At 34.1% G+C, this 24,100-nt stretch overlaps 1 protein-coding gene across 3 annotated transcripts in view; it reads left to right on the top strand.

The window, feature by feature from the left end:
* LOC140750557 (actin-associated protein FAM107A) overlaps positions 1 to 24,100 on the top strand; it is a 51,276-nt gene that overhangs the window by 12,094 nt on the left and 15,082 nt on the right. For 2 of the 3 annotated variants that reach the window (XM_073084166.1, XM_073084165.1), the window contains exon 2: positions 20,476 to 20,674. In XM_073084166.1, the coding sequence (XP_072940267.1) occupies positions 20,550 to 20,674 (125 nt within the window). In that variant the 5' untranslated portion in view covers positions 20,476 to 20,549. Of the gene's footprint in view, positions 1 to 20,472; positions 20,675 to 24,100 lie in introns of all 3 variants that reach the window. The other variant, XM_073084167.1, reaches the window with a different exon arrangement.

Here is a 24,100-nt window from a genome sequence, read left to right on the forward strand (position 1 = left end):
TAAATAAATGATTTTTGTGCGAGCATTTTATGTTACTTTAACGTGGTGGAATTTCTCTGATTGTGACAGGTTGATTGATGGATCTCTCTCTGATTTTTGAAAGCTTTCGTACCGTTGAAGATATTTAAATCACACTGGTATTATTTAAAGGTTAGGTTATTTGCTATCTGATTTTATATTCCACTATGGCTAAGCTAGGCTATCGAGTTATTATGAAGTATGACACAACCAAGTCATAAAATAGCATTGATGGCAGTACCCACGTCGCTCTAGTGATATAATTCTATAAGTATATAGTTCCTTCCTTGTTGGAATACAAACCGCGACGCAACCGCGGGTGCGGACATTTGTGGGCGATGCGTTGAAAGCGAAAGTGCAATCAAGTGTGCGCTACACCGACAGGGCTGTCGCGGAGGGGGATGCCTATGTGTAATATGATAGGAGATTATGACGAAATTCACATTGTTTTTCTTTCGTGATGGCTGTCTGAATTTAATGTAGGGGAGAAAATGTTGCGTGAAAAAGTGTTGATGCGTTATAGCAAGAGTTTACAAGCTGGGGACCACCACCATCACCTGAGGTTTATAATTATGAATTTATTATTTGACACATGCACATTTTTACTAAAAATAATTTTACTTACTTAAAACGAATTTTACTTAAGTCTTAACTCTTAGCTGTTTTATGAATTATCACATAAGTTTCTAAAAGTTTTTCGGGGGTAAAATAGTCTATTTTATTAGAGCTATTGACAAGATAAGCTCGCATAATGTAAGTAAACGTTTCATTTGACTTTCACATTGTGCAAATAAATAAGCATATACATATTTCGAAGAAACGTCAACGTAATTTATTGTGTGAATAAACGTGTGCCGCACATTTATCAACCCTACGCCGCCGGTTCGACGTTTTGATCCGACGGGGCGTGATTTTTGATAGTTGCTAGCCATTTCACGTACGGTATTCAGGAAATGAGAACATAATAATTCTATTCCCGTTTATCGGTCATGAAATATAGTGACGTGAAATTGAAACAAATCGATCTGGATATGCAATTTGAGTGCACCTCGAATTCACTTTAGCGGTTAGTGCTCAACCTAGAATGGTTTCAGAATACCTGATTATTTCCGTGTGACTTGTTCCAAGGAAGAGCTTTGTAGGTAGCAATAAAAGGAAAATGTCCTGGCGTAGCAAGTTATACTAGCATGTGACGTTAACCATTGAATTTGGTATAATTTTAGTTCATAGGCCTCAATAATTTTATATATAATTTAATTTTTAATATATATAAATATTTTAAGAGGTCGCGTTCCGATCCGGTATTAGTTTAAGAAAATTATTGTAACTGACAATTTGTAAGTGCCGTCGTTGGCCTATACAAAATTCATTTCATTTCATTTCATAAAATTAAGTACCTAAGTATATAAAGGGCCTCTTTGTTATTTGCCATGAATTATTTATTACTTTCAATAAAGAGAAAAACAATTTTAAATAAATCAATAAATTTAAAATGTCAAAGTAATAAACGGTAGATATTTCAGAAACGAATACTAAAACTGAGGGCGTTTCGTTTAAAAATTCTTTCTGTAAAAAACAAATACTCACTATAATAAAATAAGGTACATTTAATTAGCACTTAAAAAGGCGTAAATTACTTCCACTCGCCCCATATGCTACGAATATGCTGAGACATTCTTACAGTAGACAGCATGTTTTAGTAAAAGACCGTTACGGCGTACTCGCAACAAAAGCAACTGCTGTGAAATAAAAATTCTACGTTTTTTGTGCTGTCAGGGAAAAAGAATAAAGTACTTACCGTGAGCGTCTCTTCATAACAAGGGTGTGTTCCGCCATGAGAAAGTCCTTGAGCACGAATTTTTGGCAGCTCGGAGAAGTGATACAATTACCATAGCAATTTGTTACCTTGAGTAGATACGTCCTTTAAGTAAGTATGGGGGTCGTAATTATTTAATACTTCATGTTCAAAAGTGGGTACTTATGTTATGAACGTATTATATGTCACGGTTTATTCTAAAGATGTTAAAGGTGATAGAAAAGTTACATACAGTCTAAACGTATTACAGCTGTATATAAGCACTCTCCCTTAGCAGTCTGGAACTTGTGCATCACATGACGTACACGAAGAGTTCCGACTTAGTCCTCTGGGGTTAAGAACGAAACTGTGACTAACTCTAACTAGACTTAACAACTATCGTATTGCACACGCATTCTATTTCCGTCATATATATAAATTTATTGTTGACTCTACATTACATTATATTTGTTAAAATATATTTTTAACTCTACAAATAAAATGGATTTGTTATTACTATTATTGATCACGGAATTAGGCAACATTACAAACTTAAATGCCTATAATTTAATAAGGCTTCGCTGTCCCACATGTACGGAGAAATTTATTAACGCGACAGTAGCATATCGCTTTGATGTAGTCCAATTATTTCTACATTTCCGACTTTCCAAAAGATATACCCACAACCATATTTTCAACATACGATCGAGTTTACGAGGAATGTGTCGCATTTCTCCATATGATAGCCTAGGACAAGAAATTACGTATATTTATGCGTTAGGCGGGCGGCAAGTAGGGCGAGACGCGAAAAGCTCCGTCTGCCAAGGGGTCATCGCTCCCGAGCCCTGCCCGTGAACGCCGAGGGATGCGACCACGTGCTATCGATATCACACACCATTGCCAAAATAAAGGTGTACCTTTTTATTCAATCAAGCGAGTAATCGTACCATATCAGGTAATGTTTGCATTGGTTACCTCATATACGTTTCGAATACGTATAGGTTGATTAATTACAAACGAATTTGAAAACGTCTTATTGAATAATAAATGTGCGTCGTACTTTGTTCTATTTTTATCGTCAAACATTCTATCAAAATCATTAATCTTCAAAAATAATTGAAAAGACAAGTTAAAATTATTAATCAATTTATCAAGATAGAAATAAAATTATCGTCGATGAAATATCAAGTGTAATATTTTAATGAGATATGCATGTGTTCAACACGTAATAAAAATGTAAACATCTAGAATGTTTGTCTATCGAGTGCTTTGAAGATTTTATACCTATTTATGTCACATAACGTACAAAGGTACACAGAATCGGCAAAGAGCCCATGAACGTCGGCGTGCTCTGTATGTTCCATATTTATTAGAATGTCACATTTTGCTTCGTCAGTGTGTCACAACGGAAAAACTTGTTCATTGTGCGACACTGATGTGGGTGCACAAAGTACTGGCGAAAGAATACAATTTCATACGCGGGAAGTGAGCTCCCATATTAAAATGCACGTTTTTCACAACAAATGTACGCTGTTTACTCAGCTGATGGGGATATTAATATAAATTGAGAATTTGTTGAGAATTTAAATAGAGATGTCTATACGGCAATTAACGTAACGATTTTTAACGCTAATGATATTTTTGTCTCTATAGAAGTAACAATATAAAAAATCGAAAAGTCAAAAAATCTTGTAACATTTTTTAATACCAAAACAGGGTTATGTTCAATATGGTTCAACAGTTAAATTTCACTGACGTCCGTATTATTCTTATAAGCTTCTAGTTTGCTTTCTTTTGTATCATAATCGGGATGACTTATAGTTCATATTTTATCGACTGCTCGACGCAACTGACTTATTCAATTTGCTAAATACGAGCGAGCCTTGAAATGAGCAACGCTAATTTGCAAATGGAAAATGCTTTGCTTTATTATATTTAATTGCGAAATTCATCGTTTAACGGAGCGGATAACTACGTACATTAAGCGTTACTAGTGAAAATGAAAACACTTGTCTATAGTCGCAACTCGCAATTGTTCCGGTTATTTTATCGGTCGTTAATAACCGGCGAAAGAATTGTTTTTATTTGTACAAGTGCGGCAATTAAAGCGGAGTTTATTTGACGTGTTTATTTGCGGTCGGAAAACATACATAATTTACTCTTTAAGTCTATGTTGTTTGAAGTGCAAATAACGTCGTACATTTACGGATCTGGAACTATCCAGCCATTACTATAAATATGGTTATATTAACTCGCTGGAGCTATGTTTGAACTATTGAGGCCAACAACAATAACTACTTCGGTAACTACCCAGAAGGCGTTTAGGATATTATTCAGATCTGAATAGTTATTTGTGTTTGAAGCGCTAATAAGTGTTCGTCTTTAGTGAACCTTTGCTTGAAGTGATTGATAGGTGTCAGTCAGTTTGCGTGGCTATACTTGCTGATGACCACAGTGTGTTATAAAAAACATTTTTATGTAAATTGTCCATCTGTTTATGCTACTCTGGTTTCTTAGATACCTCATACAATTGTCACGATAGGGGACAGAGTGGTAGCTTCGAATTTCTTTATGATAATAATAATAATTTAATTATTTATTTATAGTTACAAAGACTCTTTTACATTTGATACTTAAAAAAATTAAATGTATAAAGCTGCAATGAGACATAAACTACAGTCTACTCTATTGCTTATCATCTTCAGGATGCTCTTGGAGCTATCCCACGGTACATCAGGGAGCTGCATCTTTTTCGCATTATGGTATAAAAAGAGTTTACATGAGCTTCTGCAAACATCCCTGATGCACTACAGTACCTTGGTAGTCCCATCAGTATCCTGAAACCATTATTATATTGAACTCGAAGAGCATTGTAAGATTTTTGGGTCTAATCATTTTAATTAATTCAATTTTATTTATTTTATTCAATTTTAAATTAAACCACCAAGCAAATAGTTGAATGCAACATGCGAACAATTCAAGGCGAACCGTTCACGTAACACTTTAGCTTGTTCATTGATATGGCTTAAGCCCGTTACATACCATCCATGGTACCTGTTATATCCTATATGATTTTTATCAAGTGTGCAGTACTAATTGGTACACGTTGCCTAAAATCATCATTAATTAAATAAGGTTGAATCATAATAAAAATCAAATATTGATTTGTAGAAGTAATGGACGGGATAAATTCACGAAGGGAACATGAAACGATGGTAGCTTATATATAACCTAAACAAAAAAATATCAGATACTTAGGCTGCTATTCTGGACATTACATAAATTATGTAGTACCTAAGTAATATAAATATTATCATTGTTCATATTACGTTGTACCATGTTGTACCGACTTATACAAAGTTGACTTAGACTTTTATTCAATTTCCTTTTAATTGAAACAGCTTACGAAACTGTGGTAATATCGTAACCAAATAAAAAATAAGTTTTATTAATCTCATTGGTGCACTTTTAATAATAACTGAAAGGATAATATGACTAGAATGGATAGTCTGCATGCCTTCTACGAGTGTACCGCATACATTATCTTGCCTTCTGTTTCAATGACTCGCTCACAATAGGTACGAGTCGAGTATAGCTGTTTGTTTTCGTACATACCGAAATATACTCAAGGACGACGACAATTAAGTGTTAACTCTACCTACGTCATATAATTTGAATGTAAGGAAAAATGCATGGGGCCACTTGTCTTTATTTTTTGGATATTTAAGTACCTACACCTGCCTAATTTAAGTTGTAACAAAAACCTTTGAGACTAACTTTGCATTATTTATCTGGAAATGATAAGATTATTTTGTGTTAAGAAAAATAATTATGATATCCACATACATATTATTATCAACAAATCACATGTTATTGTGGTCATAGAAATCTCCGGACTCTCTCAAGTAATTTTAATGAAATTTTCTTCATGGTTGTTTTTTGTTAAAATATAAAGACTTTGGCTTTAAAGACCCTAAAGATGGTGCTATTGTTGTTATCTGCTTTCCCTGAACGGAGTTTAGTATTATTGTTTTAAACATCCAACGCTTTAGTTACTTCCAGAATTGTTAGTAGGGAGCCCACATCGTGTTGTGGACTACATTGTATAACACAAACCTACTTACGACTTGTTTAGCACTTTACGACCCTCGATACTGAAAATAGACCGCTCTTGGTTGAATACCACATCCTCTATCGGTACTTGAATCTGTTGAACTTTTAATTCTCTCAACACTTGACTCGGCAACATTTTTGCACTCGTTCATGTAAATTGTAGAAGAATATACTTTTACTAAAGACTTAAATCTGATTACGAATAAATAATACCTTCTACAGAAGTACTGTTTTAAATACAAAACTTACAAATAACATCACAGTAGCCTAGAGGCTTCAAATTAGGCCTCAATCTGAGTGTCCCGGATACAAATCCTAAACCTCTATTTTAAGAATGTGCGTATTAAAAGTAATGATATTTTACTTCGGAAGGAATACGTAAACTTTCTTTAAAAGAAGTTCCTAAAAACGTTTGAAGTCTATTAACCCATACTTGACTATGGCCTAAACCTTTGTCAGCTTTAGAAGAGCTCCATGCCCAGTAATGGGACCGTAAAACACACACACACATACACACACATAAAATATCAGGAATATATTTTACACACACACACACACATAAAATATCACACAAAACATGGGACACATAAAATATCAGGAATATATTTTATCTAATTTTTATACTGAGTAAGTGCATATACCACCTGAACAATTCTGTATACTGTTAATACCAAACATACACACCGTATACACTTTGAAGAGCTTAGCTTATCTGTCCAAAGGGGCTAGGGGCTTATTATCAGGCTCGCTAACTAATAGCAGCGTGCATGTTAAATGCGGGGACCTACCCCAAATCGCTTACAACCCTTCCCATTCACACCCCACTTACTTCAACCTGACAACTATCTGCACTGTCACGGTAAATATTTTCCGTTTTGCAAAATTGTCGCTTTGTTGTTGTATTATTTCATTTTTGTAACAGGGCGTAGTGTTGTCATGCGAATTTTTAACACTAATTAGGGTCCTTTAACATGTACAACAGATGTGTAAATGTACTTTAAAAGAAGGAAGAAGGAACAAATGAACTGTAAAAAGATTTATTGTAATACAATTCATTGAAACCAGTTATAAGGTAATTAGGAAAGTACTTGCATACTGTATACTGTTAATACTTATTTATCAAATTTTAGTTAAAGGTTATTTAAAATTAAAGTTTAATAACAATCTGAAATAAGCAAGTGCGTATAATTATAATTAATGTTAGACTGGTAATCAAAATAGGATGCTATCGCATACCAATTACCAAAACTTCACTCGACACGAATGGTGCAACAAGTCTAATTAGGCAGCTGGTGCGGTGCGCTAGAAAAGAAATTGGGTTGCCACTGAATATATGAGTTATAATTTAAAGCAATGAAGTTCTATTAGTTAGATTGGTTTCATTAAGTGACACACAAGTGCGCTTCCATCTCCGTTGGTCGGATTAGTTGACCTCTCCATTGGAGCCCACGGGAATATTTTCCCGTATTGTATTGAAGCCATAACTGTCATTAAGTCTAATAAGCGATTCGTGCTCGCCCGCATACGGAAGTGGCTTATTGATTGAGTGACGTATCAACGAGGGATTCGTTTAAACGCAGATTGCGCCCCGTCATCACCTGTTCAGTTATTCTTTCCTAGTAGCTAATAAGGATGTTTTTATGGCGTGAAAGATTTGTGGCCTTAAGACCATAAACCTATCACGTTATAAAATTCGAAGAACGAATGTTTTGAATGTTGGAATGTTGTTTGTTTGTTTGTTTTGTAATATAAGACATTATGTTAAACAAAGGGTAAAGATTTACATATTTTAGTATTTAGTCCTATTAGCAATGAAATTATACGAATGTTTTTATTGGTATAAAAGATATGTGAACTTAAGTCTATAAAGCTTTCATGTTATAAAATTGGACGAACAAATGAAATGTATGTTTGTGTAGTAACCACAACCCTTTACGTTAGGTATGCAAAGGAATAGATTTACATATTTCGGTACTTAGTTCTCTAGTTAGTCTTGCAGTTCAGATATAGAATTCTCGCTAACGAAGCCAGATTTATTACAAACAAACGAGCAAGAATATCCAGTGGTAATATATGTAATAGGATACAGCATTCCGTTAAGTGCCTAGTCTTTACGCTCCCTATCCATTTCAAATTTATGGGTTGTAAACTGTATTCCATTCCCGCACGTGTCTGGGGTATTCTATTAATCTCCAGCGCAATATTTCATACATTTTGGCTCAGTATGAAAACCGCGCAAGTGCGAAGCGAGCTTGCACATAAAGGGTTCTGTACTATTAGCAACTGCACCAGCTGTATTCCACAGTGTAAGTAGTTTAAAAAATAGTTAACTAGGCGAAATACGTCAAAACAATTGTTGCATGGGATTATTTCCCTTGGATTTTTGAATTTATTTTACTGTTATTGATGTACCAACTTTGTGAGAACTTCTAGCGTCTGCCTGCTACGAATTCAAGAGATACCGTTCTGTCTCCGCTGGCAGATTTTGGGTGCGGAACCCTAAAACCTTGTTATATCGTTGGATACTCTCGCCTATTTCATCATGATCACACGAATCGTAGACTACGAATTCCCATTAACATTACGAAACAAAGCGGATTTGACCTGATTCAAACATACACGAATTGACCTGATTTGAATCTGTTCTAGCGTTAATTTGGAGCTTCCAACGAATTTGTATTTGTAATCGTTATGAATGTTTAGAGTTATGTTTAACTACTCATGTTTATTGAAAAAATCTTCGGTTATAAATATATTTAGGTATATGGCAACTGGCTTCCTCACAGACGAAAAGTGTCCAATGTTAAGTTAGATCATGGTATGAAGAGTTCCATATTCAGCGTTATAGCATTCAAGAAATGCCTCAGAAAGAAGTTCAAAGAATTGACGTTCTAAATTGCAAATTCATTCCATGGCAAAGACAGGATTTTCCATAATATCATCTCACAGGATGAATTTGAGATGACGAGATTTTTCTTTTCTCTGTTTTAGCTTTTTTCTGTTTTTTTTTAATTTCCTGTTTTGTATTCGAAAATAACGTCCATAATATAGATATTTTAGTAAAATAGACGAATGATTATTGAAATAGGATTTTTAAAAACAATATTTTTTTACCTATTACGTCTACTTAATTGTTACAAATTCTATAATCCGTATTGATTAGTTGACGTACTTTACGAGTAGCAAGTAGGTTAATGAAACGCTAACATACGGCTTAGCCAACATAGAAAATATCGTATAAACATAAAATATACGAGTACATTACGCAATATATAAGAAATCTAATAGTTACATTACGTACCTAATATATTACCTAACACTTTCAATTAAACTTATTTGCTTTATCGCAACCGGTTCTTAAATATGTCATGTTGTTTTTATTGATAGATAATGCTTTATAGACTATGGCTTATGTCCTCGTTATGAAGGTAGTTTAAAACAATTCAACAAAAGGCTCACCGCTAAACAATGGCATTGCAATGCAACGCAACAGCTTTTTATGTTCGCAACAAAGGCAATTTTTCTGAGCTTTATAGAGGCGGAGGCAGGTAGTTGGTTAATGGAGTTTGCGCTGTTTGACCGCTATTTTGCTATCTCTGGCCGTTGCTTCACGAATACTGGTCATTTCAAAGGATTAAATACGTAGAGGTGTAGAGCTGTAGAGTGGACATTGTCAAGATTTTCATACAAAAGCTTTCCTGCCCTTATTAGATCTATTATTATGGATAAAGCTAAATAACTCAATTATGATGATGTAATAGAAAGCTGCGCGGCTAGTCTTTCAAGAGAAGTTTTGTGTTTAGTTTAATATTGTTTTAAGGACCATCACATAAATAACGGCAAGTGCAATATGAAACGTATAGACACGTTACTCAATGAAAGAAAATATCGTCAGAAATCCTACGTTTGTGACAGTTCTTTATTTTGTTCTTAATTTTATGTGAATTAAAATTCTATCAACGTAGCTACTTTACTCTATCTTTCGGAGTGCAGACGTGCCCAATTGTGGGACAGGAATAAATTGACAACCGAAAACGTTAGGTAGAGTAAGTACCTTATTCTGGGTCATCATAGCGTTTATCTCGGGATATTGCTTAGCTAAAGCTAGACGTAACTTTGATCAGAAGCTCGCAAATTGCTTAATATCGTTAGGTGCAAGCCAGGCAAGCAATGTCATTGGGGACAGTAATATGATTTATCGACTAAAACTATGAAGCATCAATCTCCCTGTCGTTATCAACTTGCAATTTATTAGATACCTGATGGATGCAGGTTAATGTTGTAGTGTTTGCTTTCGTAGATATTTACTAAGGTAGGTAACATACGAACGACAGTGAGGTACATGAGCGACGCGTGACGGCGACATTGTTCGACGGTCTTTATTATAATATAGGAGTGGCAGACGAGCATGCAGTCCACATAAGTAGCTACTGCCGCCTATGGACATCTGTAATCAACCCCAGATAAGATTAGTTTTCTACCTGAGTACGGCTACAGATGCGCATGAGGACTAAGCTGGAATGCCTTGGAAAAATTGCCTCCCTTATCACACCCTTCAAACCAGACCACTGTTTGGAACAAAACAGAACACTTTTATTAAGTAGAACTAGTTGCTGCTAATAGGCAACGGCAGCGAACGACGATCACGGGTGATGGTCGGTACCGGTTGTCGGCGTGGTGTCGCTCGTGTATTACCTCCCTAAGGAAACTCAGCACAATATAATGTTCAAGCTTTGCCAGCGATTTAGTTCATGAGAATGGCAATTTTCACACGGTGTTTACTGAGGTTTTTATTACAAAATTTGTGAATTGTGGCGATGTTTTTCTCAGAACAAGCAGTTATTAGGAGTTATTTACTTTAATAGTAGACTATAATATACTATTAGTTGGTGCATAGTAGGTACTTATAAAACAAAACTTTCCCGAATACTTCCGCTATCTCAAAGCGTTAATCTTGATAAAAATACACAGATTTTATGGATTACATATCTTTATTATCTGGTTCATTCTGTACAAAATGTACATATTTCTTTCTTTAAATAACAGATGAATAGCACAGGATGGCCAATAGGTCTTCAGATTTTCAACAAAATGCAAATAAAAACTCAGATTTTTTCGTATCCAATTACAAACAAAATGAAATTTTACACTTTAAAATTCACTTCACTTAAATAGGATTTTGTTGATGGATTTAAAAAACTACAGACTTAATTTATATTTATGTATGCAGATATATGAGGCAGGGTAATTATACTAGGTTCTATAGAAAATTGAACTTTGTGTCGATGCATTATAGTGAACAAATCTGTGAACATTTCTAGTGTTGACCATAAAGGGGTAGCAACTATTAATCCCCTTTGGTCAAAGTGATACGGGAGATCCAATTTTTATTACGACGTCTGGCACTGAATGATGGGATTAATTCCCCTATTTGTCCCTTTCCTTTGATATCGACCGACATGCATGAGGCCCTTGTATTTTAATTAGTTGATTTTTTAGAGGAGTTATATAAGAATAGTAATCATGTTGACGGCTCCTGTGGCGAAGCGGTCACCATACTGGTCTGAAGCGAATAGCATTCTAGGCTCGAACCAGAAACTTAATGATGAATTTCTTTTCTGGGTCAGGATGTTTGTGTATTTGTCATTATGTGTGCAAATGGTACTCATATTTACGCCACAGGGATTCCTTGTGTGGGGCTAAGAGTGTAGAAACCGTACTTTTGTTAATCGTGATTTAGTATATTACTCGTATTTGTAATACTCGTATATATAAAATATATGAAATTTTATATTTAGTTACCAAAATATAATAGAAAGTAAAACACGTGTTTAATAATTAGGTTACTTAGTTACATAGTTATAATTTATTTAAAAAACATTATTCCGTCGGTAAGAATTCTTTCAACAGTTTTCGTGCTATTTCATAGATATAGTTTTTGTAATGTAGAGCCGGTTTTATTATATATACGAGAAAATATTTCAACCATGTGGAACTATATACATTATTCATACATTTATTACTCGTGACCATGAAACTGTTTCTGTGAAATATGCTATCCAGAGAGATTTTTTCGCATAAAATGGCTAAGCTTGCATGTAGGCATAAACTGTATAATGAAAAGACCTCGTGAAATTCAGGCAACCGAATAAAAAGAACATTTCATGCAGCTGTTTTAAGAGAAAATCTAAATAAGTAAGGTGGTAGAACTCAACGTTTGCTGCCTACTTCTGTTTGATAAAAGGAAGTAAGAGAGACTTGTGGGCAAAGTATTTGGTGCAAGCCCATCTAGACTGCTCTACATTATGTTCTGTATTTTCCGTTTGCCAAAGAATAAATAAAAATCTGGAGCTAACATTTGTATGAAAGAAATTGTGAATAATAACACTGTATCGTAGTGGTAATTATAGAAGTGCTTAGTGAACGGTTATTCATTTAATCTGCTGATAACTGGTCACTGGAATCTATGAGCTGGTAAGATTGCGATAGAGACTAAGTTATAGTTGAGGTTATTTTAATAGGTTGACTGTGACGTAATGACGTCGATACACTGCCTTGTGGAAGTTTAAATATGGCGTGTTAGACCTGTTCTATTAGAGGTCATATGTACGGGAGATCATCGTCAACTCATTACTGTCCCACTGCTGGGCATGGGCCTCCTCTCTTAGAAGGATTGCTTTCGACTATAGCCCACCGCATTGAACCAGTGCGAATTGGAATACGGGTATTGGTCAGTTTTCGGTCTCTTTTCGACGAACTCTTAGATGTGCAAACTTCCTTACGTACCTTTGAAAAATCAAATGTGCGCTTGGACTTTGAACGACGGACCCCCCTTTGCCAGACCGAGTTTCAACCAATTGATTTCAACAACCTGAATAGGAGATACAATAAGCAGACCGTTGGAAGTTCGCAGACAAAATAAAACATCTTCGTTTGCTCACTCGTTACAGTCGTTACATTATCATACTGATTGGCCGTCAATTATTTTATTGGAGTAGGTATAATTCTCCCCCAGCCGTACCCATTGTTACGTACCTAGCGCCGTTGTTTACAAGATTAACGATCTGGCCTTCAGACGCTGTGACGTCAATTGTTTCAGCAAATGAGCACCGGAACGGCCTTGCTGAAGTAAGCTGGATGGGGTTCTAAAAATACCTGCAATTCGTAGGTCAGGGGTCAGTAAATGGCAGAACATTTATCGTTGAAACTGCCATTATGAATATTGGCGTGCGATATTGGAATCGATTTTGCTACGTCTGATGACATTGCTTTTTACAACCGCTATTCGGTCGCAATACCAATATCAATACTTAATGTGAGTGTAACACTTTTTTGCGATATCGCAATGATACACGGAATATAAAAGAGTAATAATCGAGTAAGTACCTACCTACTGATATATGTTTCGTTGAAAAAACATACGAGTACTTCCAGTTTTAAAAATCTACATGAGCAAGTCGCTGAACCTTTGAGCTTTTGAAAATCAACGGTTTTGTTGAATTTGTGAACCAAAGTCAGTCTTTTTGTTGCTTTAAATGTTTTATGGATTCCGCAATAAAAGCTAAGAGAAAGGTTTGGTATTATGTTTTTTTGTGGCAAAGCGGGTTACAGATTCCAACACCTGCCCGCGACTCCGCGACCTTCGACGTCTCGTCTGGTTCAATAAACGCGCCCCAAGTTTGAACAGCGCTTCGTAAATATCCTTTCAAGGGCACTCCTCCGAACTGTTTGCCTTCGTATAGATTAAAAAAACAGTATTCCATCGGAATTTAGGTGCTATCTCATCGATGTTTGCTGAGTAATTGTAATAGCTTGCGATGTGCACTTGAGCAAACATTCTTAGATAGTCAAATAGTGATTAAAGTGTATAATTCCTATTGCCTTACCTAATGTATTTATAACCAGTAGATGTTTGTCGTGATGGTATCAAGAAAGAACAAGTATTAATGTATGGTTGAAAACGGATAATTATGCATCGCATAACGCATGTATCTGTAAAGTATGTAGTTAAGTATCTGTATGTGTGTAGTTGTGTTTTGAATGTGGTAGAACCCTTTGTGGTTCGACTCCGGCGGCACCACCGCCACACCTATTTCTGCCTAATAACAGCAGTATTAGGCGCTGCTGTGTTCCGTTTTGAAGGGTGTGGTAAGGGAGACATACTTTTCCGAGGCGTTCCAGCTTAGTCCTCAGGGGTAGCGGCGCATTTATGGCCGACCTCAGGTAGGAATATCTAATCCTATCTGGGGTTGATTGCAGATGTACATGGGAGGCAGTAGCCACTTACCATCAGGTGGACTGCATGCTCGTCTGCTACTCCTATATTATATAAAAAAAAAGTTAAAAATCGATGTAGATACTTGTCTGAAATAGATCACATATTATTTGCCACCCATGTGGCCTTACTAATTTTAGTTTAACTATATACAGGACTGGAAGAGACGCAATGCTAATGTCATTGGACATCGGCAGCAATGCGGATGGTTTCCTCATCCAATTATCATAGATTAAAAATTGAATGTACTGGTATACTGGAGAAACATAGATTTCCTGGAGCAATTGCTGTCTAGACAAAGTTTGAATTTGTACCTCGATAACACTGCAAACTACAAAATAAGTAATTAAGTACAACGGTGTGAATTTTATGTAGGTGTCTATTATCCTGTGCGATTATAGAAATCTTTACATGCGAAACAACGTTTTTTGAAGTAGAATAGATAATACATAAAAGACGTAGTGTAAAGTGAGCAATGAACTCTCTGTCTGCCCTCCAGCGGTTATTGTAACCACTTTGACTTTTCAAAGATATAGAGAAACCAAATACTGATCACTGAGCGCATTACACTGATCGATCTAGTATTTCTCATTTCCTGTTTACTTGTTTCTAGTTATGTTGTATAATACGATATGATTTATCTTACCAAACTCATTTTATATTTCTTTCAAACAAACATAAAGTCAGTCCATTAAAACTTTATTATCTTGTGGCCGGTATAACCGCTTGCGTAAGTAATGCGTATAACATTTTTGCCTTGAATACCATTTTTATTTCATGTTTTAATTATTTTTCGACACAGAGATTTTTCATATTACAGAAATGATTGAAAAGGACTTTGGCCTATAAAATATTTCGCTTCCATAACTTCAATGAAAAGTATATTGGAATAGCAATTAGGACTATTGGGAATGCGGATCGAACTACTGACATTTATTCCTCCGAAGTTTATCCTAGTTATGACAATCCGCCCGGAGCTTGTCGGAATAATAGTTCGCAATTTGGAAAATTGCAGGATCAAAGTTATCGCGAAGCGAGCCTTTATTAAAAGTAGGGTAAACAATTTTAAATAACGCAGTTTTTTGTAATAATGTTTTTTAAGATCATGATTAAAAAATCTCCCTTTAACATAAAAGTTAACAGATATCATTACAATACAGGTAGGCATACTCGTATATTTAATACATGTATGGGAGTGTACGTTAAAAATAAGAAATCAATTCTCAAGTTGATATTATACAACCGTGGTAGAATTATTTTTTTTGGTAATTTTAGACCGATTACGAAGTTTTACATTTACACATACATTAATGTCGCATAAAATATGTATATCAAGTGTGAATAGTGGTTGACAACTTGATTCCGAATGACAGGAAAAAATCGAGAATAAATTTTAATTAAATATGAAAGGAGATGTTTCATTTTCGGCCATCTCATGTACACTATATCTAAAAACACGAATAATTTGTATAATTGAAGAAAAATACACATATATTTTGATAACCTAAAGTACTCCTGTTTAAAAATATTTAAAATAAGCATTCCTCATTGAAATATTAAATATGGCGGAATACTGTCAATGTCAAGTTTTCAAAACTGTCGATGTCGGTCAGGGAACCTATGTGTATACCACACATAGGTTACTATACTCTTTGGATGTCGGTAATTCTGTATTTCGCTGTTTTTGTCGTAAAGTTATTGTTACCTTAGTACTTTACAACCTGGCTTTTGTTTTGGGTATTCCGTCATTATTACTGAATTTAATTAATTATTTATAATAATAATAATAACAAAACCACCTTTTAAATAGTATCTGGTTTTATAGATGTAAGTGACATGTCAAATTAAAAAAGAAGAAGTTGTCAATTTGATATGTGTAAAAGTGGATATATACATATTATATAATAGTGGACACCAATGTAAACGTTGAATAAATATGTACTGATGAGAAGATTCAATTTTAATCCTGAATATGTTTCTGCTCTGTGCTGCTTACGATTTTGGAGTGATTCTACCTTACTTGTTTACCCAACTTATGTTTTATGGACTCTTGTGATTTTCGTGCGATCGCTGTGGATTGTGTTGACAAGGATTCAATATCATCAGGTAAAATATACATCAGTTAGTTGTATTAATCGTGAAATAATCGTTAATAATTTTAAACTAGAGAAGCTAATCTTTTTACATTTCTCTTTTTTTAGATAATTACATTAACAAGACAAGGACATTCTTGGGATGACAAAATAATCAGTTATTATTGCAACTGCATCGCTGGGCAACGAACCGTACTCGTAGGTAGTTGCGCTCACATTATGACCATTGTTTGATGTTTGGGCTGAGCTCGTCACAGGATATTACAGAACCTGCTACATGATTGGATGAAAATATTGATAAGGGAATATATTTAAAATGAATAAATATCTAAGTGAATAATAAGTAAAATATTATCAAATGTGTACTTAAAGTTGTTTTATTTACACAATTAAATGTTTTAACTAAAATAAATTGGTATAGAAGTACATATTTTGGTATGTTTGTTTTAAGTCAAGATTTATGAAAGTAAATGTAATTAATTTTTATAAAATATAGGCATTGTTTCTCAATACATACAATACAATATTTATATATCTACGCCCATTCGCGTAAAAAATATATTAAAAAGTATATAATGTATATAGTAAGTTAAAATAGGATGACAGATGGCATTATTACGGTAATCACTACCGCCATGATGTTTTTCCACTGTTGTGTTGCAAGTTTAAGTGTAAATTATTGTTTTTTAACAATGAAACGAATATGATTTGAAGAGAATGAACCCCTACGAATTGTTCTTTGCAAGTTTTCTTAGTTTTTAGTATAGTGTACAAAAGGTGGCCGGGAGCCCATACATTTTGAAACATCTCCTTTAGATAAAACACGATATCATTGCTTACTGAGAATACTTCTCATCGTCGGAATACGTTATACATGTGTCTAGAAATTAATTAAATGTTTTTATTTCGTGATATGTGAAGAAACCGGATGTGGGAGAGATTTAGCAACAGATATTGTATTGTTTATGTTTCCACTGGTTTTATCGGTTCATCAAAATTTAAAATGAATACTAAATACTATTTTATTATAAGCTAATCAATTATGAAGGACATTTGTTTATAAATACAAAATTATGAAGTGAAAAGTTTCCGCGAAATACTGAATTAACATAAAAAATATACTCCAGTTCAGTAGAAGTGAATGAACTAGCTATAAATATGTATTTTAATTAACCAATGTTAATCTGCTGTGTGTTACAATACAAGTTTCTAAATATTTCGCCTTGTAAATCTGGCGTATTGTTCAAATTTCAAAATCTATCGTGACACGGCTTTTGTACAACAGCGTGACTGGTGGCATGGCGACATATTTTATCTAAACGCAAGTATAACCACAATTGTAGCTACATTTGGGGTTAATATTAAAATAAGTTGTGTTTTCATAACAAGATTGTGTTTTATATTAGTTTACGATGAGCTGATATATCTACTTCGTTATTTTATGGCACCTAAATCTAAAGTTAATTTCCGATATATCAAAAATGTCTTAAGTTTTTTTTCTTTATTTAGTAGTTAGGTTAAGTATCTTAAATACCGTAACTTTATTCACCGATCCAGTACCTACTTCCTAATAGATTTATGATTAGTATAGTTTATGTCTGTTCTTATTACTTACTTATTGAATTTAAATTATTACTTGATTATTTAGTCGACCGTCGATAATTTATCTTTATCATGTAATTCGCCTCTATATAAGTAAAGTGTCAAGCAAATTTTCGCACAGAATGTTATCAAATGTATCGTAAGTAGTTTAAAATATGATAACTGACATAAAAAATGTGATGCTATGTTCAAGTTCATAAAACCCAGATAGCAGATTCCATGTTCTAACAACTATATCTCAATGACAATTGTTTTATCAAACCGTATCATTTACGAAACGCCGAAAATTCATTGTTTTAGTAGCAGTCGGAACTATATCTAGCTATCTGTTAATCTTTATGGTCATTACAAATGTCGGCATTGCTACACTGTTTCCACACACATCTTTTTACCGGACTGTATGTATTATTTATTGAACATAATTATTAACAAATATATAAATGTTGGTCATAAATTTTGCAACTCTGTTGCATTACACAGGAACATTTTATTTGCCCCCCGAAACTCGTATTTATTCAAAACTTTATTTAAATTATTCTTAGATGTAGTTTTAATCCTAAGTAGATATTTGTAGTTCTGGTTAAAAACTTTCGCTGCAACACTGTATTTTTAAATATAACTTATTAGTATTTTTTAATTCTTTTACGTATTTAGTACCATGCGATTTAAGTATGGAATTTTTTCTTACTAAATATTAATTCAAAAATCTACCACGGCTATTTATGACAGGTGAGCTATGTTTTTGCATTTGCGCGAGAATATTAGCAAGTGAAATTAATGTTTTAAAAGTTCATAATTCCGTCGTTTCCGTTTGTCCTGAGTGGTAGAAACGAGGTCGTGGCGTGCGATAACGAGCAGGAGCGAGTGGTGGAATATAGCACGAGTCTCAGTTGGATGCTGGGTTTCATCACGTAACGGTTATTGTCCTGAGATGAGGGAAAAAACGGCATCTCGTTGCAATAATTAACCTGAGATCGGTACTTCGTCACAATCTCGCCGCTCGCAAGAAATGGGGTCGAGAAACAATACCTTTATAAACAAAACCCTACTATTTATAGCGAATGCCAGCGAACAAGACCAATATGCAAGAAGAAACTATTAATGCACATGCAATTTGTGCGCTGGAGCAATGCACGCACCTCACGTATAAAGTTATATTTGCGTTCAGCACGAGTATTTATATTTTACGTAACGTGTATTCCAGGAAGCTGTGCATATTAAAAACATTTATACTTCAAATTGAAATTAACTAAATAAGTATGTTGTTAGTTTACTCACCCGTGCGTAATTTAGCAAAAATCCTGCAGATTTTAAACGGACTCAATTTACTAATTAAGTACCTACAATCTACACCCATGTGCGAGTAGGTCATCATTAATTACCGAACATGTTTTAATGTTAGGTATAACTCACAGTACTTGTAAATGTGTCAAGATTTTTGGTGAGGTAAATTAACTCTAAAATGTTCATTTAATTTGATACCAAATATGTAATAGATAGGGTTGCTACCTTCTTTTAAAGAAAAATGATATTTATTACAAAACACTACAACGACTACTTTAGGAAAGAAAGTACCTACGTACCTACATACATTTCTCTTAAGACTTTATTTTACGGAGTTATTAGAAACCTCTGCTTATGAAGCGGATACGAAAAAAAGCCCAACGGTGTCTAAATCATCAATAAAAATATACCCGTACCATAATACACCTATTATGGTACGGGTGGCAACCCTACTAATAGATGGTATGTTATTTAACAATTATAAAACAATTAGGTGTCAGAATCTGGTGCAATCGATCATTAACGATGCTCCACACGTAACCAGTGGTGATATCACCAGTGATTCATAGTCTTCATAGATTCTTAAGTTACTGATTGTATCACGGTTAAGGTGGTGACCGTATCGAAAAGATTTGGGTAATGCTTAGCGTATACAATGAACCGTGTAATTTAACTATGAGTTACAGTTTTTATGGTTAGGTTGTAAGTTATGAAATTCAATTAAAGTTGAAATAATGAAAATAAAGAATGGAAGACTTCGCGCGCGATTGAGATCTGAACGTGATGACGTCACGGCAAAACGTTTTTAAAATATGACACAAAAACTGTTAACAGATGGTTGATAGACTTTGAAAGGATTGTTAATAACGGTATAACTATATTTATATTAAATTTAAAATATGATGATTTTGTATAAGGAATGAACTTACTATAAAGTGAAGTACAGACGAGGGTTATATCTATAGGTATATAATTTTTCTTTAACTATAATTCACATACTTAATTATTTTCATAGCAAATTAAAAAGACAATCAAAATGAAGTGCAAAATATTTAAGCTAAATCTTTCAGTACAGAACATAAATCTACTTATAACACATCACACACCATTTTCATCTGATTTTTTTCGCCGGAAGAAATTTCTGAATCTCTAACATAAAATAGTCTTATAAATTGTAATATTAGGTTAAATTAGGTTAGCCTACATATATTTTAATGGAGGAGAAGCAAGATTTTTAGTATTAAGTTCAGAAGCAAAAAAAAAAAACAATCCATATATTTTTGTATTGTCATCAGTGTTGTCCACGGGCGCGTTGAACGCGGGCGGCGTGGGGCTTAGCACCCTGGTGTCGGAACCGGAGCTGTGCGCGATGGTGCAGGAGGGCGAGGCCGGGGGCGGCGACGGCCTGATCGCCCCGCGCCGGCTACCCAACCCTTGTCTAGAGAGCCCACAGAGAATGGATCTGCACCGAGAACTGCTCTTCAATCAGAGGATGTAAGTATCTGTGATTATGATTCATCCTTATATAAAAAAATACATGCAGCCAAACTTAATACCTTTTTCTTTACCAAAACTATTATCGAAATAGTACTAAATTCGAATGGATGAAATGCGAAAGTTCTTTGAAACAATTTTTTTTTATACTCATAATTCCGTATTGATATTCTCTATATTTTAGATGCCATGCCATAAAAATATCTATACAAATTATCAGTTCCTCAATAATGCTAAATTTATCATATAGATACTTGAGTGGTCGAGAATAAATTTTGTAACCCCCAGCAAGGCAAACCGGTATTATACCTGATGTACCACGTAGGTCTTCAAAACCAAGGTTCGAGAATACTAAAGTGCTCTCTGAAAGTGCACTAACAGTTTTAGTTTTAATTATTTTGTGGACTATACTTTAATTCTCATAAATGACTTTTTAAGCAATGTGTAATGTATTCTTCAGATTTAATAAGCTAGCAATGTTTTAACGTGTAAAATTTAAAACTTGTAAAAAAACCTTAATTACATCTAACAAGTATCTAATTGCCAAAGAAAACTAGCGGGAATCGATACGATAAAACGCAGATGTGGTCACGAGTGAGATCATTGACATTACCAAGCTGTAACCTTGTCTTGGAATATAATATGTATCAACACATGAGGATATAGCGGAAGTAGTGAAAGTGTATCTCAACATTTGATATGTTGACATAGAACAAAAAGTGTGTATTATTTATTGTTAGGCCCAGCAGACATGCTACTTTTAGCATCGACGATAAACGATTTTGCTGGTTTTCGGAAGCTAGATTCAGCAATCAAAAGTTACAACCCGTAAATGTTCGAACGCCGAACGCAGCTGCTTTTGAACTCTCTACAGAACAATAAAACAAAGAAGAAGCAGCGTATACCGTCAGTAAATCGTGCGTTTTCAATACTGCGACCGAACTCAGCTAGTCGCCAAAACGTGATGTAGCATCGACGCTATCACAAAAACGCGAATCGCTGATGCTAAAAGTAGCATGTCTGTTAGGGTAGCAACTCTTTACTAACTTAAATCTTTTTTGAATACCCAGTATACCGTTACGTCAATAAGGATGTGAGAGGACATGAGTAATGTGTTAGATAACGATTTTCTAAAACTGATACTGTTCAGTAACGGTTACACATTTTTGTATAACATTTGTCACCATACTACGTTAATCACCAAGTAGTTAATAATTATCATGTCGCATGACTATAATTTTTGTTATCGGTTACTCGTAGTATAACTGTTTTAATTTTAAACGCCAAAAACTAGTAACTGTTAAAATTCAATAAAAACATAATGATAGTTAATTGGAAATAATTTTTACACGTGAAATCGGACAACTTTCTTCAAACATCTAAAATGTGTATGATCAATGCATTGATACCAGACTCTCATTTTTGAATTATTTTTATACGGAATTGAAGCGAAAACGTTTATTACTCCATATTTCAAACGGCTAAAGTATGATGGTATTTTAAATTTTACATACTTTGCGGGTCACACATAGTGACAGAAGTTTTAATTAATTTAAATTTTTAGTTAATTTTAAGTTTAGTTACTTTTAATTTTTAGTTACTTTTGGTTCATGTTAATTTAGCCTCAAGATTAATAAATATTGTAGTCGTTCCAACAGTTACATCACTTTTGGCATAAAAATAATAACGGTTTCTGTGTTATTAGTATAATCCTTTCTGATATTAGTATAATCTATGATAATTGTATTGCGTCGGTTTCGTTTGTGTGTCACAGTGACTGTCAAACAACACTACCTAATCTGATTATGTCAAACGAGACAAGAAGTGTGAAAACGTTTTTATTACCAAGTTACGTGTCTTGAGAGCGGAATGGTGTTGTTATGATCATTACTTGTAACCTTTGGCTTTTGGGTACAACGTGGTGTGAAACAGCGTTTTTCTAATTTTATCACGTCGGGACCCCCTTTACCCACGATTGTTTCTAACCTGTATTTTACTATGTTATAAATTTCAAAGGTATTTTCATAATTAGGTTTTAGTTAGTACAAAACTAGGTCAACTACAAATCAAACAAGATACGAATTTATATTCTGTTTTAAAATCTCTTGGCAAAAACTAAAAATGTATTTTTAAAGTTTATGTTATTTTTTGAGGCTTTGTGAACTTTATAGAGGTATTGTCCGGGGGATCGTTAACCACACTTTGAAAAACACTGACGTAAACAATACGAACGAGGTACTTGTACCTGTGGCCTACTTTTAAAATTCATTTTTTGAGTATTTTAAGTATTCTGTCAGGCGCAGGTGTCTTTGTGCATTGTGGAGGAGGGTCCTTGTAAGCACTTCGGGCCTCTCACAAAAAACTTCTCTCGATAAGCTTTGTCACAGTGAACGACGTGTTGGTATTTTCTTTTATGAACGCTACCTGGTTATTTCCATATATTTGAAGAGCCGCTTTGAGGTAACACTTTACGGCGTTTCAATTACTTACTAGGCTGAGTTACTTTAGCGTTTGAATTAGATCCTTAGTGTTTACTATTTCAAAGACTTGAAAATAATATTTTCGTACTATTAGAAAAGTGTCGTGATATTTGTATACTATATGGCGCAATTTCCATATTACTTCCATGTACAATTCACAAAAGTTAGTATTAATTGTGGCGATTAGTCTGAGATTTCAAGTTCTAACATAATTTTAATTCAAGAACAAGCAAGTAGCTACTTAATAAATATAAGCGATAATAAAGTAGTATTTCATGATTCGAAAGTGATTAGCTTTATGAATTTTGCCGATGTGGCTCTATATTGTGTCATATTTATACTTAAGTAATCATTCAGGATTAAGATAGGACCATCCATTATCCAATACGTAGATAATTATATGAAATACTTAAATTTTGAAACACTTTGCCATTGACACTGTTAGTCAGCGTCAACAAAGAATTCCATTATCTTAGTAATCGTCTTAGTACTACCATATATAAACATTTCAAACTGGCAAATTTGCTTACTTAGGGATATGGTCGAAGTCTCCGTTTAAGAGCCATATACCTAGCATAATTATAATTAGCACATTATGGCTTGTTCTTATAGCTTAGGAGCATTGAAAAGTCAAGGTAAGGTAGAAATTATTGTAACGTAAATATTAAACTAATTTACCTAAAAAAACAAGGATTACCGTGATAACGTTTTATCATCAATTTTAATAAAAGCAATCAAAATAAGTTAAGACAGTAATTAAAATAAAAATTGCAGGACTAAACGGCTAAAAATAGGTATACCCGTAAACCTAACGTAATACAAAACCGTATAAATAATTACAATTTACGGATATGGTAACATAAACGTGAAGTAATCATCAAACATAAAGAAAAATTCACGACGAAATGGAACCTCTACTTTGTGACGTTGGTTAAAAATAGAAGAC

The sequence above is a fragment of the Epargyreus clarus genome, unplaced genomic scaffold, assembly GCF_041222505.1.
Source record: "Epargyreus clarus isolate Ecla_fem2 unplaced genomic scaffold, WU_Ecla_fem_2.2 ptg000021l, whole genome shotgun sequence".
NCBI classification, from domain to species: domain Eukaryota; kingdom Metazoa; phylum Arthropoda; class Insecta; order Lepidoptera; family Hesperiidae; genus Epargyreus; species Epargyreus clarus.